The sequence below is a fragment of the Serinus canaria genome, chromosome 4 (assembly GCF_022539315.1).
Source record: "Serinus canaria isolate serCan28SL12 chromosome 4, serCan2020, whole genome shotgun sequence".
NCBI lineage: Eukaryota > Metazoa > Chordata > Aves > Passeriformes > Fringillidae > Serinus > Serinus canaria.
Window position 1 is genome coordinate 10,852,550 of NC_066317.1, and position 19,035 is coordinate 10,871,584.

At 40.0% G+C, this 19,035-nt stretch overlaps 1 protein-coding gene across 1 annotated transcript in view; it reads right to left on the reverse strand.

Annotated features, from left to right (window-relative positions):
• The window catches only part of RNF150 (ring finger protein 150), a 114,938-nt gene that overhangs the window by 31,203 nt on the left and 64,700 nt on the right, over window positions 1-19,035 (reverse strand). The window contains exons 2-5 of the mRNA XM_009097501.4: window positions 17,838-18,088; window positions 11,758-11,829; window positions 11,264-11,346; window positions 5,038-5,134 (exon numbers count right to left, since the gene is read on the reverse strand). Of these exons, the coding sequence (XP_009095749.3) occupies window positions 5,038-5,134; window positions 11,264-11,346; window positions 11,758-11,829; window positions 17,838-18,088 (503 nt within the window). The remainder of the gene's footprint in view (window positions 1-5,037; window positions 5,135-11,263; window positions 11,347-11,757; window positions 11,830-17,837; window positions 18,089-19,035) is intronic.

The following is a 19,035-nucleotide window of genomic DNA, read 5'->3' on the forward strand; positions in this document are numbered from 1 at the left end:
TGTGGTGCAAAACTAGAAGCTAAAACTGTTTATAAGACAAGTTTCTAAACATCAAGACATCATCTTTGCTAATACTATGTTTCCTACAAAACACAACTATGAGAAAAGAAACAAGCACACAAGAATGGGAAACTGAAGAACATTTTTGATTCACAGTCTTTCTTGCTATGTGAAGCAAGACCAGTGACAGAGGGACAAAGCAAGACTGAGCTGCAATATGCAGATGCCTTGTTAAGTTAGGAAATGTTAATTTAAGTTGTTCCCATTTATCTTAATTCTCCGGGAACCAGACAGCTAGTCTGGATCAGTCACTTAGGTTTCCTCTAACTTCAGGGGTTTGAGACATTTTTTCTGTGTGATTCATCCCCTAACCCTAGGTATGAATTGCTCCCTCTGCCTTCCCTCTGCTCAGCAGTAAGCAGAGACAGGGCTTAAGCAGCTAGATTGGAAACCCAACATTCCAATGGCCAATGTCAGAGTCGTCTCATATGCCAAGGCACTTTGGAAAATCTGCTTATCTCCAACAGCAGGCACCAAGAAACTAAGCAAAATATGATACAGCAAAGGCTTAAAGAGAGGTTTAACTATAAGCACAAGAGAAATCCCCTTGAATTCAAGTACAGTAGGTTAGCATATGTTTACTTTTTTGTCCCCCCACAATCAGGAACTTAGCATGTTTTCTCTTTTATCACACATTCCCTGTTTGATTGTAGTCACCTTTTAAGTATTTTTTTCACAAGTGTTCCTAATGAAAAAGACAGGCAATTTAAGCAGTCTTGTATCCACAAACTGAAGTTTGAAATGAAAACTAGAATTGTTGTTGTCTGGCTCCAGTGTTATCCACAAGCAGCAAGAATGCTTCAGATTTGGGATAAAAAAGGCACATTCAACTATACCAGGTGTTATTGAAACTCATTGAATTTGTACTTTTCCAAGTGAAGTACAATCACTTATCTGTAGGACAGGGACCCAAAACTATCCCTTAGATCTATTATTCTTTCTCTCTCTCTTAGCTATTATAAAACAATGTTTTCAGAATTTCATTTTAAATTTCATTTATCTTTGATGGCAGTTTATATTAAAAACAAAAGGCCTATTTTCCTTTCTCCTATAGGAAAAATTATTTCAATTTTTCAGGGGACCAGTTGTCTGTCCTTTGCTCTGATTCCAGTTATTCCTAGAATGGGTTTTACAACAAACTTTTAAATCTTTTAAAGAGGGGATTATAACTGAAAGTCAAAACAAACATTAAAGATACAAAAATAATATTGGTTGAGATAATTAATCTCTTTACTCCTGAATCATTTTAATTGAAAAAATGCCCAAAACTAAGCAGCATGCTATAAAACTATTTATATTAAATTCTGATCAGAAAAAAAACCCCAAACCATTATGGCTTTGGCTGCCAGAGTGACCCAGATACAGTTGCTAAGTTTAATTACATTGGTTTCACTTGTGCCCTGCATGTAAGCGCTTTGAGAGCACAATTCCACCGAAGTCAAGGGAAAGCTTTGTATTGACTTCAGAGGGTTTGGCTAAGGCTCTTAGTGAATAGCTTCAAGTCATACAATCTGCTGCCAAAAATGCAGCTGACTGCTTATCCAGCAGATGTCTGCAGGAAAGAGGGAGAAGCAGAGAGAAACTATTTTACATGATATGATTGTCCCAATAGCAAGGTAGCTCTTTGAAAGTGAAAGACATTTTCGCTGGTAATCCTTTTCAAAAATTGCAGGTGTAGTCTGAGTTGGATTTGCCAGCAAAGAGTGGAAAAGGTCAGGCCAACCATTTGTTGGTAGATAGTTAATAATCTTCTGGAGCTGCAGAGTGCCGTGGAGGTGTTGGGGTGCTCAGCAATCGTGAAAATGAGTGCAGGAGTTTTGGTGCCTCGTGGCTGCCTGGGGAATCTGAGCTTAGGGTAGATCATATTTGAAGTCTCTTTGAAGTAAATGCAGAGTTTGGTTGTGAATTGAATGGAAACATTTAGATATTTGGGATTTAACCAATCCTTTCTTGGAAAATCCAAAGTCTTCCTGCTAAATGAAGCACAATATATCCACAGACAAGCAAGCCAGGTCTTTAATAACAACCATAGCACAAACATGCAGCTGGCAGGAAAAAAAAACCCATAGCCTGTCTACAGTAAGATTTCCTCATTCCATCCATTGCAAAAGCCTGCAATAGGGCTTTGGCAAATTTGCACCAAGTCTCCCATCAGAGGCTGATGCCTGCCTAAGGCTTTTTTCTTCTTTTGTGTGTGGAAATTTCAGCTAAGAGGGCTCAGCAAGATTCAAGAATGTGGTTAGGTAATGACATTTTGCTTTATCCACTGTACAGAAATGTTTGCCACCTCTCACTGAGAAGCCCTAGAACTCTACAGGTTCTTTGAGGGCAACATCTTTTCCCACAGCAGCCTATGGACATCTGGCTAAGTGATGAGTCTCTAAAAACACCAGTTCATGTGTGCTGGTGGCTTTTTTGGCTCACAGAAAGCAACAGAAAGCATACCTTGGCAATGATGTCTACCCTGGGCTGTCCTCAGCTGGTGCTGGGCAGTAAGAAGGGTGAGGACAACATGACTTCTGTGCAGGTGGAAAACAGGTGCTGGGAGCTGAGCAGGAGCTCAATATGACACAGGCTGGGCAGGAGGGGTTATGCAGAGGAGAAGCAGGAGAGAGCATAAGGTAGGAAAGGAATAAACAGAAGTTGAGGTGTATTTCAGAAAGAGAAGGTAGAGAAAAGAGAGGAAGAGGAGCAACTGAGAGCAGTATAGGAATTTTTAACCCTCAAGCTACCAGATGCTCTTATATCTCTGCTTCCTTTGCTGTAAACCAGAGGAAACCTGACACAAAGGCTACCAGCAACTCCAATTTCCCATGGACAGCAGCTGCTACTGTAAGTCACTGAGGGATAAGACCCTCCCTTCATGAACATATCCAATGATCCATGTACGCCAATATGCTTCCTCCAAGAGATGAAGAGGGCTGTTTTCAGCTTGTTGTCTTAGAACACTGACAGGAAATTTTAACAGAAATTAATACAATAAAATCCCCTAAAAAAACCTTTTCTAGTGGAACATTAACATCCAAGTGCTTTATTTTTAGTGTTAAGACAGACCAGCACTAAAGCTGATTTGGAAATCTTAATTTGAACCAGTTGTTCACGTAGGTTACAGCAGCATCTTTAATTACATGCTCAGTACAATTATTTCCAAAGATGCTCTATGCAGAAAGCTCTCAGTGAGGAGGGCAGGATAGATCCCTGTTCTGCTGTACTGTATGAGGAGGGAAACAGTGGCTGAAGAAATGTAATGGTGCTTCAATTATTCCTGGCAACTAGGTTCTTCTACACCTGCCACTCCAGAGCTGTTCACAGGCAGTGAAATCCAGCCATGTAAACCAAAACTTCTACACATGGCCTCTGGGCATGTTTTTTTTCCACTAGCTGTGCCCAGCCTCAGCCATGCTTAGCCTTCAGCAGCAGCCTGCGGACATGCTTAGCCTTCAGCAGCAGCCAGTGAAAGCTGTGTTCTGGATGTAAATTCTAACAGCACTAAACCTTCTGGGAAGCTTTTAACAACTCACTGCAGGCCTCCAGAAAGCACTGCTCTGGTTTGTCTATATGCCCTGATTATGAAGCTGGACTAAGAGCGCATTAATGAAGTGCTTGGACAAAAATGTGAACGGGCCAGTGTGAGAGCAGAAATGGTATGGTGCTGTCAGATGCACAGGGAATGGAACAATACACTGGGTAGGGAGATGAGGTATCAGAACCCTGTGTGTAACTGCTCATGGCAGGCCTGTGAGCTGAGATAGAACATGAGGAAATATTTCTGTATTTAACCTGAGGTCAGAGATCATCAGCAGAGATGCTGAATGGCAGAGCTAGTTTTCATTTGGGCTTTTCATCTTAAGCCCCAATTTTACAGTTGCATCACCTCTAAATATATTAAAGACATTATACACATTTAGCTGGAAAAGTAGCCAAACTTTTTTGATGCATTACCCTAGCTACAGTGCCCCCCTTCTTTTTCCCCTTTGCATGTTTTCAGTTTGGATTATATTAGGTTTACTAACATATCTGCCTGCAACCTGCTTCCTAGTGTCCATGAAACTGATTTCTCTGGGAATGGCTATACCAGCACCCCAATATATTCACGTGAACTATTTTACTTTATATAGCTCTTTCAAATGTGAACTGGTGCATCACTGACAGAAACTCAGGGAGCTTTTAAGCACCTGGTAATGCATCAACTGGAGATGTTTCAGTATTGAACTTCACAAGCAATGCACAGTGGTGGAGAGTGACTCACTTCTTTCTAGCGAAGCCCCTGAGCTCCAGGATAGCTCCAGCTGGGAAAGTGTATGGCAGACAGGACATACACTATCTGAATGCAAAGACGTGACTTAGAAAGATCAATTACTTTGGCACTTTCTAACCACATTTGAATGTTCCAAATAACAAAGAGCTTAACAATTTCTTGTATGGCACGTGCTCCACCACATGCTTAGTAACTGGGAGAAATGGCCCTTAACTAGAATTAGGAGTACAGACTTTACTTCAGATAGACTTTAGAGAAATCTGACAGAAAAAGGACTTGCTTCCCCAGAATGGGCAATTAGTTGTCCTTGATGAATATAGCAGAGAAAATTTTATTTTCAGAGACTTTCTGCTTTCAGATTTGAACTGAGGGCATGATAAAAAAAATAAATCCAGTTCTGAAAGCTATGTGAAAGATTCTATAAATCCACCAAAACACCAGTGAACAATCTTCTGCTTCACCAAGCAGGCAGCCACAGACACAGAAATCCCAACACCCAACCAACGCCCATACACACACTCTTCCTTGCTAATGCTAGTGGGGTGCAGGACAGAGGTAGAGTCAGACATTTCCAATTGTACTTCCCTTAATAAATCAATTAATTATTCAATAATATGGCAAAAAGAGCAAGATGGGAACAGACATGCAAAGGCTAGGGATATACTCAGGTGGCTGGTGTTTCCCTTCTGCCCTGATGGGCTGCTCTGCAGAGTGCTTACCGGAATCCCTAGAGCTTTTAGAATATTCATTTTACACATCGGGCAGGTACGATGGTCTAGCAGCCAGGGGTCTACACAGGACTTGTGGAAAAGATGCCTGCAATAAAAACCAGGAGATCTTAATTCAAATGCACCACAGCACAATTTACCACTTAGAACCAGATGATTCTGAATTCTTTTAAGAGACAGTATTTCAACTGGTGCAGTTTGTGACCTCTTCAAGGACTGCAGAACTAGGTCCTATGCACATAAAGCTAAAATGATTCCTGCAGCAACTCAAGCACATGTGCACATTTCAAGATGTACATGCTCAGACTTAGGGAAAATACACAAAATGCATTAGGAAACCTAATACTCTTTAAATGTTAAAGGCTGCCAGTAAACAAAAGCTGCTTGCTGGAAAAGGTAAAAATCATGTTAGTTTTTCTTAATAGTTCTACAGACAAACCTGATTACACATAATTTAAATGTGAAGCCATTGAGGGTCTAGTATTTTTCAGGATAGAGGCATAAAGAAAAAAACTGAATTAGAAAAAAACCAACTTTCTATTTCAACAGAAAAACCATTACAATGCTTTTATAAATATTCTCCCTGACTTCCCTGCTCTTTAGAACCTGCCCATCAGAGAGAGCTTCTACACTATGCCCTGAAGAAATTGTTGTTAATCCTGTTCTGAGTCTGAAGCAGCTACCTGAGCCCTGTAGCTGCTGGGCACCACTTTTCCTAGACATTAATCAGGTGGAGCACCTGAAAATTTCTTGTTTAGCTTTGCCTTTAACAAACTGATAATGACTGTAGAAATCTTTGGTGTGTGTATCTGGCTAGCAGACTGGCAGAATATTCTCTCTTGAGAGCATATTCTGTTTCTAGGAATACAAGAAAACGTTTCTTCACCCAAAGGGTGGTCAGGCATTGGATCAGGCTGCCCGAGGAAGTGCTATCTGGAAGTATTTTATGACTTGTGGATGTGGCACTCGAGGACATGCTTTAGTGGTGGGCTTGGCAGTGCTGGGTCTATTGTTAGACTAGAAATACCTAAATATCTGTATGATCCTAAGGCTCAGCCTGCAGCATGGCACATACCAGTCTCTACAAGGAAATGCAATCTCTGAGAAAACCAGAGACACCTAATGTGCCAAAGTAACTCTAAATATTTAACTGCTACTTATTCAGCTGAACAGGTCAGCAGATGTGTCACTACATGGCAAATTATTGCAGTCCTGTGCTTTGTGTCACTTTATACAACCATGGGAAAGGGCAAACATATTCTTGGAAGTTCGACCTAGTCTAATTATATCAGTTGGCTGGGGTATCAAACCTCATTTGATCCTGTATGTCAATATGATTAATCAAATGAAGCAATGTGATATTTAAAGTTTAAGCTACTACTTTACTAAGGCTATTGAAGTTTACAGCTGTACTTCCAAACACGACCTGACATAATGGATAACAACAAATGAACCAGATTTTGGTCTCTGTCTTGCTTAACATTTCCTTCCTTCTACATCAGACAAGCATTCTGAATAGGTGAAAGCATAAAGATACAGTTCTTAGGCATGTGTAATTTTACATTTAGAAGTCTAACCAACAGATTTTCTTGAGTTTGTTAGTTCAATGTTAATTCACTATGTCTCACCTTTCAGCTACATGAAATAATAATGAAATTGTTGTTAGTGATTGATTTTCTTTAATTATATAATCAAATTAATAAATATGCTTATTGGCAAACATCTGAAGCATGTTTGTGCTAAAATAATCAGCCCATTTACAAAACCTGAGATATTTATTAATCTCTCAGAAAACAAAACAGATTTCCAAAATCTGTTTTGAATAAAAAAATACATAGTTTTCATTAAGACATTTTACCATAGACCAGAAAATTTCCTTTCATTTTCAATTTCCAGTTTTGAAAGCCTCAGTCAAACTGGGGTTCATATTAGAGAATTTCATGATGTTTGTTCATCATCAAAAGCTTGGAACACTTTCATGCTTTAAAGACTTTAAAATCTGAAGTTCAGTGTTCCTAAAGTTGGCTTCAAAAACAATATTCTAAAATAAATTCTAACAATGCCAAGTAATTTAAAAACATGACAGATCTTATCACTTTGCACATCTCAATACTAATTTAGGACAGTATACTATGACTCCATTAATTTCAGATTTAATATGTACTGCAGAGGCAACTTGATTATTAGACAGAAATCCACAGAATAATGGAATGCTACTGGAAATCAAATGAAGATTTGCCTTTCAGAATTTTTTTACTGCATTGTACAATTAGAGCTCTTATAATATCTGTTTTGAACATGTACACATTTGCACAGAAAAGCAAGGCGTCAGGCTTTGCAGATTTGAATTCGAAAGTTTATTAGGTATGCACATGTACTATGTACATGCTTATGGCATTCAACAAATTGTCAATTGTTTTATGTTCCAAATTCAAGCAAAAGAAGTATAAAGCAAGATGAGAGCAACTCCAGTATTTCACTGTCCCATAGTAAGACAAAGATGTAAAAACATCAGCTGCAACAAAAATCCCTCCCTTTTCAGTTCTGACTGATGTTTTAAATGGAAGGAGAGGATGGAGCCATCATGGGCAATTTCAGAAGTAATGACCCTTACAGGATGACAGGAAGAGATGTTTCAAGCTCAGGCTCAGGACATGGTTTTGACAATCCAAGTCAAAGCTAGAAAAAAATGCAGTTTTTTTCCCCTATTGTGTGAAACCACATTCATTGCAAAATGATGATGATGTTGATTTGAGAAGTTTCTCAAAAGAACTACAGTTGATGAGCTGACAGAGAGGAAGGCGAGATGTTGCCACAAACTCATACAAAAGGATTTTTATAAGGGAAAGGAAACAACTGTTCCCCACCTCTCCCAGGGATAAGAATCACAATGATGTTGTTTAAACTGCAGCAAGTGAGATCCAGGTTACACAATAAGAAAGGCTTCACCACAGGCAAGGTAACAAAGCACTTCATTAAATTATCAGGGGGTTTGCAGTCTTCATCCTGGGAGACTGCCGAGTGTGTTGGAAAAAGCTGCCAAGAACGACATGTGCGTGCCAGTGCCCCTGTGCTGCTCCAGAGGTGCTGCCTTCCTGGGATCCCTCCTGCACTCTCCTGTGGCTGCACGTGGCTGTGCACAGCTCACAGAGCACAAAGCAAAAGATCCTCTAAGTCCCAGAGCATTCAATTTACTATAATCTAAATAGCTCTTCACATTTTTTAACAAGACATTGCTTTTGATTGGAATCTATTTATGGTTTTTTTAAAGATGCAATTTTAATCATACAAAAGAAAAAAAATCATGTCGCACTCAGCCCAAAATAATAACAATAATAATAATATAATACCTTTTTTTTTTTAGTACAACTATTGCAAAGTGTTCAGCTTGCCAACAATTTTGAGAGGTTTTTTTCCCAGATTAAGCAAAACTATTCTCCCACCTTCCATTCCTAGTCTCACCTATGCAAAAAGAGAGGTACTTCCCTGATAACCCTAAGTAAGAGCATCACTTGCCTGGATTAGACCTAGGGCTGAGGTGAAGGATTTAGAATTTTTGTGAGAGATTGAGTAGCACTGTAGTACCCAACAAGAAGGTTTGAGATTTGGGGGAGTGCATGTACAGTATTATTTACTTCTGAGGAGGACAAAAGAAAATGATGAGGGTGAGAGAAAGGAATCAAAGGGAAGAATATGTGTGATGAAATACTTTTCACAGGAAGCTAAAAAAAGAGAAAGCAGGAGTGAAAACTCTGAAATCACAGTTGTTCATGGAGTGAAGGTTCAGGGAAAAAGAATGAGTTGGAACAAGGTCAGAGAATGTGTTTATTGGTGAAAGAAATGAAACAGCAATAACAAGAACCTATGAGGCACTCAGCAGAGATAAGGCTGAAAGAAATGCCTTGCCTCTCTACAGAAGTTTAGTAAAGTTAGTAAAAGTTTAGTAAAAGGGACACACTGGGAGCAGTAGGACCAGTACCTTCTCCAAAGCTAAAGCAGAAAAGGCAATGGTGTTTTGAAACTGGAGATGGAAGACAAGCAGAATGAAATAAGGCTGTGACAAGAGATGTCACTCCAGGAACAATGAACTTGGTTACATTTGATCTTGTGTCAGTGCCCTTAAAGACAACTTCAGAGATGTTTGCTACCATTAAACTCAAAACCAGCTGCAAGTCAACACTTTTTGCTTTTATCAAATGTCATTCCTTATTTATTTAATACACGCTGTAGAGTGAAGTTTATTACTTCAGTCAGCTGTGGGAGCTGCCTGATGAAGACAGAGAGGAAGAAGCAGAAGTTCACTTGGAATTCTTCTCCGAGCTTTCCAGAGTAGGGTACATATAAACAATGATCCAGTGACAGCAGAAAAGGGAGGACATTTGGGAAAACAGCCCAAGTCCTAGTAAACGTGGTTTTTTTGACTTCAGAGCTCATCCACTGCTATACTGGAGGTTTAATGAGGTTCCCATGTTAGAAAATGCACACAGCTTAACTGAGGATACTGGAGCAGGAAAACTACAGAGACTGTCAGTCAAGATATAACACTCTCCTACTCACTTCAAAGAAACAGAAATGAATCCACTTTCCTTTTTGTTTTGGATGAGGAGATGAGATTGAAAACAGCAGAAAGAATCATGAGTACCATTTCATGTTTCAGAAGTTCAAACCTGTACAAGTATGTAAAACACTGCCCTTGTCGTTTGTGTAGCAGGAAAGCCAGAGTTGGTGAAACAGCTGCTTGAGAAACTTCTTTGAGTTTTTGTAACTCCAGACTGCTAAGGCTCAGACTGTGCGTATTTTACAAGACAGTTCTGCTACTGCTACCCTTTTAGCATGAGTCATTTTCTGGGTGACCTTTTAAGTCAGCCAAGAACTAAACACCACCTGTTAACTCTGTGTTTCCTATTCACTCTGCTTGACACAACGCGGTGGATGACAAAGGCTCATTGAATTATGAGGTGGGACACAAGTGAAAGCTAAAGCTTAGACATATATTTAGGCTGTTGTAGATCTACCTCAAAACATTGCCTGTCTATCATGCAAAATTTCCAAGCTTTATTCTGCTTCTGAACAAACAGAAGCAGGCATGCCAAACCAAGGTCCACATTTTCTGGTAATTTCTCATTTTTCTGTATTTCTGCTTCATGAAGTGATGTGTTTGTGTCTGTTTATAGAAAAAAAAAAGAGTTCACATGTAATTTGTCATTGTGGGGGATTTGCAGTAGGTCAAATTTATGATTAATCTGTTGCTTTGTGTTAGCCATTTAGTGATGGAAGTAAACAAATTTAATGAAGCTTTAATGAATCACATGAACTAGCAGAAATGGACAGCTTGTAACATTCAAATATCTACTACGGTACAAAACAGCAGAAAAATAAACAAGTATTTTGGTTTCTCAAGCCAGAGAACATGACTCGGGAGAAGAAAGAAGTTCTATTGAAAAAAATAAAATCTCTGCTCTATATGTGCAGCACTTCATATCTGTATTTCTATAGAAATCAAGCACTTGCTGTGTTGCTCTTCTAGGGGCAACGGATCCTAGGAAATTTCCTAAGAAACTGATTTCCCTAGAGAAATTCTCCATCAGGTAACACTTCACAAATGTCAGTACAATAGCAGAAAGATGAACACAGCCGTTAGGGGTGGCCAGAGGCTGCACTCCTGTGTCACATCACTGCAGGTGGATGTGCTGCACAATGCGTGTTCACACAAGGCATGGTTTACTCCTTACATCTCTTTCTATGGCTGGGGATTTTTTCTGACAAAAGTCATCTTTTTCTCAGGCCCAGGACAGCAGAAGAAGTAGCTCAATGGGGAGCAGGAGCTTGCTCTATCCCTGGCTGCTGTGGTCAGGGCTCACCCTCAAGTCAGAGGCAAATTCTCCTAAGGCATTCATTCTAACTAAAAAAACAGTGAGGAAAAGAGATAAATCAAAACTTTAGTTTAAAAATCCTACTAAAGACTTTGTTATAGGCTCAGGTCAGACAAAATTTCTGACTACCATACAAAACCCTCAGGGTCTCACCACTATCACCAGTTTCACTTCATGTTGAATAAAGAGGCATTTCAGATATCTTTACCAACAGATTTGGAATAGGCCAAAATAATAAACTCACCCTTCCCTCCCCAAGTTCTCAGGTAATCTCATCAGTGTGAAACTGAGAGCAGACTGTCTTGAAGTAGAAATTATTAGAGCTGAAAGCACATTTAATTTACCTGCAAGGCAATATCCTGACAACATCATTGGGCTTGTAGCCTTCGATACAAACAGCACAGTTATCAAAGTCTGGCTCAGTCTCCTACAGGAAAGAGAATATTCATCATATTTATTTTTTATTTTAGCTAATCTCTTCATACAAGAGCCTATGTGATAAAGTAAAATAGTCACTGAAGCACATTGCAAATCCAGTAATGCATTTCAAAACCAGCAAGTCAGATTTTCTGACATGTTTCCAGCTGGAAACTTGCACTGGGAAGCATGCAGATTTAGTTTGTATGTTTTAACTTTCAGAATTTTCTGCCTCTTTAACCGAATCACCCCCTCTCTGCACTCCGTTTCATTGGTAACTTGCTTACCAGCACTCCTCCCCCACCTGAAGGACACAGTAGCTAAATAAGCAATTGGCATTTCTGTTCTGCCTCACAGTTCCAGAGGTCTGAAGGAATCCTCAGCAGAGTTTAATTTAGTAACAAGCATTTTGAAAAATTACCTTGTCACCTTTCCTGATCGTTCTGACTTGCAGCTTGCTGATTGCTTTCTTCGCAGCATCTCCAAGCCGGCGCTGCAATACAAAATTTGCTCTTAAGCAAAGAGCATCTCTTCATGCAGAAATCAAAACTTTTTCTCCCTAGGTTTCATAATAATTTTAAGTACATGGAACAGCATAGTGTATAAATATAAACATAACAATTCATAAAAAGGGCACAGTAGGTGCGCTACACTGCAGCAGTGTGTACCAATATAGGTAACAAGTCCATTATTTGGTAATCCTACTTCTTCCCTCTTTTTTAATGACACTTGTTAAAAAAACCCAAAAACTGGGCAGTAAGCAGAGTAAATGCTACATTGTTCTCAATTATTCTTACATTGTTCCAAAACTAGTTCATGATCTTCAGCAGGATACAACTTCTGAAAGTGAGCTGTTGATTTTTTAACAACAAAAACTCTGAATAATCTCTCCTGTCTTTTTTCCTGCAATACAGAGTTGCCTACTTTATAAAAATGAGGTGGAAGCATCTTCAGTTTCTTACAGGTAAAGCACTACATAGTCCTCCAGTAATGTACTGGCTGGGCATATGTATGGACATAACCATTTGCTCATTCTCTGCCTTTCTATCATTCCCTCCAGTGGACCACAAAGTGATTACCATGTGATGTTTCTGACTGTTCTCCCATATTTCCAAAACACTGTTACTGTGTTGTCAGGGTCACAGCCACCAGGATTAAAGTATGTAATAACAGCCTGACACAAAAGACCCTGTCCTCAGACACTGCAAATGGACCTGTCTGCTCCTTGCAAGAGGCTAGGAACATCACAGGACACTGGTCAGCACCCTGTGCTATGGAGCTTGTTCCTGCATCAGTGCTCCAAGGACCTGGCTGCTCACTTGTGCTAATCCAGCAACAAGGCAGTCCGGAGACAGACTCACAGGCTGGAAAAGTCTTTGGGAGGTCATGTATTCCCACCCCCTGCTCAAGGCTGGGTCAACTTCAAAGTCAGAGCTGTGTTAGTCAAGTTTTGACTATCTCCAAGAAAGGAGATTTCACAACCTCTGTGGATAATTTGTTCCAGTGCTTAACCAATCTCAGCCTTTTTTCTTCTCTAAACATACTAATGGAATTTCCCTTTCTGGTAATTTGTGACCATTACCCTGTGCACTTCCAGGAAGAGGCTGATTCTGACTCTTCTCTGACCACCCTTTTTGCAGCTGGAAGCAGAGACCTTCCTCCTCCTTGGCTCCCCACCAAGCTTAGTATGCTCCCTTCACCCCTCCTCAGATGCCATGTGCTTCTGTCCCCAGACTATACTGGTGACCCTGCTTTGGGCACTCCCCATTTTTTCTATGCCTCTCTCAACATGGTTTCATGCAGCAATGCCCACTCCAATGTTTTCTTTATAACAGTTCATGATACAGCATGTTCCAATTTGCCACCAATAAATGACTCGAACTCTTCCCTTCACCTTCTCTCCCCGGCCACATTTCCAGCCATGTGCTGCTAGAGACAAGAGAGACTTAGGGCCTTTGGTGATTCAGAAGACATTCAACTTTCTGAGTTGGGAAACTCCTGCGCCAGAGTTCAGAGGGGCTTGTCAGCAGGAAGGGTTTCCAGCTGGAGGGGGTGAGAGCATGAGGCCAAAAACAGAAGGAAGTTTGAGGTAATTCATAAGTTGAGACCTAATCACCACACAGATATGACCAGTAATTTGCCACTTCGGTCTTCAGATTCAATTAAAATCACTAGATTAAATTTAGAGAGTAAGGTTGTTGGATTGGAAAGGCTGACAAAACACATGCAATATTGAAAGCAGAGTGCAATTTCAGATCTGGCTAAAGAGCTGAAAACAATCTTGGCTATCAGGAGATTTACCTATGAGCTTTCCAGCAACTTAATTATTGCATGTGAAGGAGTATCTTGTGGTTAGACAATATCTCTTTCTGTGGTCCATTTTTCTCAGAGTCTCCCTTAAATAAAAGAATCAATGAGAATGGAAACATTTCTTGTCAGCTATTTGGTTCTTTAATGTAAATCAAAGACAGACTGATAACACACAGCCAGACAAGAGCCATTATGTCATGCTTCAGAAAGTGCTTGTGATCCCTTCTTATCATTATCATTACTTTAATGAATGAAATGTCTCAGTTCTTTTTTGCACATTCTTGAAGGGGAAAGGACAAGATTAAAAACTCCTGTACATCTTTGATTTGCTTGCTTTCATGTTTGCTTTCTCTTATCTATCGTAAATAGATAAGTTCATAACTCAACGTAAATGAGAGTAATTTAGTTTTTGCAAGAACAGGAATTTCTTGGACGAAAGTTATAATTTCAAAGGATTCTCCCATTTGAAGGCAAGGCATGCTATCAATATTTTTTCCTAAAAGATAAGAGGCATTACAGCAGTTTAAGGGTTTACAGTGAGGCTTAGAGATTTACAGTCATAAATCTCTTAATCTCATTAGCAATGCTGCAACATTCAGTACTGGACTGAGAGGAGTTAAGCATGTCAGATGCAGTGGTCTTGAGAAGATGGCAATGCTCACTAAAAAGGAAGGACAGTCACATGGAAAGGACCACTTATGTGTTCCTGAGAAAGTAAATGACCGTAGATGCTGTGGAGAAGTTACAGAAAGTGCTTCTCCTTTAATGGCCTTACTAAACTATCATCTTTGCAAGGAGATCACCTTGTGCCTTGTGCAGAATGAGATGCATCACCAGCATGAGGTATGGGACACATCTAATCACAGACAAAGGCTGCAGACTCCATCATGGGAAGCATCTTCCCAAATTGCTTCAAAGATTGACATCCCTATTCAATGGCCCAAAACTCTCATTCCAAGCCACAGCCACCAGTCTTCCTTCTGAGATAAATGCTCTAAATGCTCACAGTCACATACTAAAGATTAACCTGGGAAACACAAGATCCTCCTCAAGTCCAGTGCAATCACAACCTGCTTTGGCTTCCACTATCCTGCAAAACTTCAGGAGTCCAACCAGTTTCAAAATGACTGTGTAGAAAACTTCCTCTGAACAACAAGACAAGGGAAAGAAGGGACATGGAAAAATGTGGTAAATAAATCTGGCACTGAAACATCATCCCCTCTTCATTTTCTCATCTCACAAACAATAAAAAGAGAACTCTAGTATTACTGGTGAAATTTGAAAAACTCTGTCAGATTGACAGGGTTGGTTTGCTGTTGTAGCTGTTTTCAAGTCTGTGCCCTGGCTGTTACAGGGCTGTAACATCAGGTCATATTTTGCTGAATTATCTCTGGAACTTAACTTGTCATGTAATTCTAATTCTGCTTCTAATTAGCTCTACAATGTGGTATTTCTTGATTTAAACAATTTCCACAGCTTTTTACAAAATCTCTCAATTGTCTCGTCTTCAGGAGCCCTCCAGGAACAAGTTGCCGAGGAAACAGATTTTCTTACACAAATTTATTCTCTTCATGTCCAAAGGATTCATCATCAAGGCAACCACCGACTTTCTGGACACCTTGCTAGGTGGGAAAAAAGGTTCAATCATGTGAATATTACTACCTATCTTCTACTTCCATATGTAATGTACAGTTGTCTGTGCTAGAGGTACTCTAAAAATTCAATGTATTAAAATAAAAATTGATGTCTCACCATGTTTGTAGCTGACACACTGGCTGTAGGTGCACAAGCCCATATTGGAAGACAATTCTGTGCTCTACTGCATTGAATAGACTCTGGCATTCAGCAAGAATCTTTGAAATCCTGATTGTCCACTCATCAAAATCAGGCACCTAATTGGAGTAAGCTGTGTCTTCCTTCTGGCATGTGAACTTAGATTTTGCATACATGATGAATAAAAGTGGTGGCTGAAGATGTAGATGGACTATGTCCAGGTTTCATCTCACTGTGGAGTCACAGCAAATGATTCCAGGAGATTTTTCAGTCTTTCTAGATGCTTCTCTCAATAGCTGGACTCATTGCTTTCTTGATGGATAACTAAATCACTTTATTTTGGATTTACTGCTTGCTCAGAAATTTATGCCTAATGAAAGAAGGGAAGCGGACCTGGAAAGCAGAGTCACCAGATAGAGAAGGACTAGACAAAAGTGTTTATGAGGCTTGACAAAAGGCCAGTATGATTTTAATCAGAAATTTGTGATCCCATCCTTGAGCTACAAGAAAACGTGGTAAAGAAACAAAACCCCAGAACTTGATGGAAAACAAACAGGAACACTTTGGGAAGGGGAAAGAGAAAGCTGAAGGGCAAGAGAAAGCTGAGCTCTTCTGAACTACCTACATCATTATATTCCATAGCCAGGACTAAAAGAAACAAAACTAAAAAGCCACAGCAACCCATTAACACAAATAATAGAGTTTTGTTTGTATATTGCTATTGTTTTCATAGAAAAGAGCTAATAAAGCGATTAGAAGTCAGACAAAACTGTATGAAGAAAACTGCATGAAGACTTTTTAGGTTGCCCCTTATTATTCCCCAGTTTTTCCCACAAAAATAGTAATATTAATAATTAATAATATGTAATTCCTTAGGAGGCACCCTTTCTAATTCTTCTAAAGAACATAACTAGTATAATAACCAAGTTATTAAAACTCCTCCATAGGACAACTGCTTGTGCACATGCAGTCTCATTCAAACTTTGGAAATACTGAAAAGGAAATATAAACAAATCAGTTTATATCAGAACATATAAACACATCAGTTTCAAACTATAACATATTACCTGACTGAGCTTTCTATTTTGCTGAGTTTCATGTTTATGTATGTCTATTTACACTGCTAAGCTGACTATATAATTACTTGACTGAAAGCACACTTACTCACACACACAAATTAGGCACACGTGCTTTTGCAGACAAAGCATCTAAAAATTATCACAGACGTTGCAGTCAGTGAATCTGCTGCCAATGATGTTCAAAGTCCAGCTGGGATAGTGTTGTTCTTGCTATCCAAAATTCCAGACTGTATATTTAAATGGAAAATACATTCTTTCTGTCTGTAAATACAGAGCAGCTGCTCTGTATCTCAGAGGATGCCTGAATTTCAATGGGAGAAGGTGAGGGATTCCGACATGTCAAGTATTTGTTACTGAGTGTGCAGCAGGGCTTTTCTGTACAGGATGATTATTCACACTCCAAGTTTTACCTTTTCTGCAGTATATAAGCAAGGTAACCCTCCTGGCCCTGACAGTAATTTATTGAGGGTTCAGAAACCTCTCTGAATGCATTCTGAAGTGCATTTTTTACAGTGCAGTAAAATGGTTATCTCTTCAAATTTCATATGTTGATAACATTTTCTACTGAACCATTAGAATGAAATTTACAAGCCTCATCTTCCCAGTTCTGCTGAGATAGTTGCATCTGGCCAGGAAAATATTAAATTTATTATTATTGTTGCTATTATTATTCACTGCTGAACTACCATAAAGAGGGGCAGTGCTTTATAAAACCACCGTGACTGACTTCTCTTCAGGTCTATAGGCTTTTTATCTCTTTCAAGGGCTTTGGACAAGATGCCAAAACCAATAACAATAGTTTAATAACATTAGTGGCTATCACTACAGTCCTGTTCAGTGATTATTGTCAAATGAAGAGCAACATATTTGTCTGTCTAGCCCAAGACCCTTCTAAGGAAGCAATAAAGTGAGAATAGATTTTTTCCCCCCATTTCTTCACTTATTATGAACATTGCTTCACACACACATACCTCACAATGTTTTAGTTAGCATTTTGATCTCAAGGGTCCTTAGTTATACAGATTGCTATGACATTTGGCTATATGTACCACAACAACATTTTCACCAAAAAAAATCACCTTTCTATTTTATTGTGTTTTGCATAAGGAAAAAACCCCATAATATACATACATTATTAATTTCTTTTTTTTCCTTGAATCCCATCTATACTGACATAAGTCTTAGATTTTCCCAGTCACCGTCATTTTTATATTCCTATTTTTACTTTCTTGGGCTTTCTTTTGGTTTTCTGTTTTTATTACAGATTGACAATTTTTTAACTTCTACAATAAATCCCGTGGTGATTTTTTTGAAACACAGTTACTCCAGCCCTGCCTACCTGATTTCTGTCTCTGGCGTTTGCGTAGCGGAATCTCTGGATGTAGTAGAAGACCAGCCATGCCAAGGAGATGATCATCAGCACAATGAACGAGATGGAGACGAACACCACCGAGGTCCGGCTGACGTACTTCTGCAGGTTGCGTGTCCCAATGGTTATGTACATCATCACAGTAATGTTCCTCTCCAGGAGGCTCACTATCTCTTTTCCTTTGGGTTCAGGAATCATTATTGCTACAACATCTTCTAAGCCTATCAGACAAAGAGAGAAAAGGAACCTTAAGTAAAACAAGTGATCCCCAAAAGGCAATCATAGAATCACAGATTATCCTGAGTTGGAAGGGACTCAGAAAGATCACTGAAGTCCAGCTCCTGACCCTGCACAGGACATCCCAAGAATTCCACCATGTGCCTGAGAACTTTGTCCAAATGCTTCTTGAACTCTGTCAGGCTTGGTTCTGTGACCACTTCCCTGGGGAGGCTGTTCCAGTGCCCAACCGCTCTTTGGGTGAAAAATCTTTTCTTAACATCCAACCTAACTCTCCCCTGACATAACTTCATGCCATTTCTTTGGGTCCCATAACTGCTCACTTGAGAGAAGAGACCAGTGCCTGCCGGGCCGCTCCCCTCCTGATGAAGTTATAACTGCAGTGAGGTCTCCCCTCAGTCTCCTCCAGGCTGAACAGACCAAGTGACCTCAGCCACTCCTCCACAACTTCCCCTCAAGGCCCTTCACTGTCCTCGTGGCTCTCCTTTGGACACTCTCTAATGGCTTCCTGTCTTTTTATATTGTGGCACCCCAAACTGCCCCCAGCAGTCAGGGTGAGGCTGCCCCAGTGCAGAGCAGAGCAGGACAATATCCTCCCTTGCCCAGCTGGCAATGCTGTGCCTGATGCCCCCCAGGACACAGCTGCCCTCTTGGCTGCCAGGGCGCTGCTGACTCACATTCAACTTTCCATTGACCAGCAGCCCCAGGGCCCTTTGCACAGTGCTGCTCTCCAGCCTCTCATTCCCCATTCCTCCCAATGTCTTCCCTATATCCAGGGATGCCTCATTCCAGGTGCAGAATCTAGCACTTGCCCTTGTTGAACTTCCTATGGTTGGTGATTGCCCAGTCCTCTGATTCGTCCAGCTTTGGCAAAAAAGTAATAAGAAATCTGTGCTTTCTTCTGCTCTTCCCTCCTGTTTACCAAGAGGGA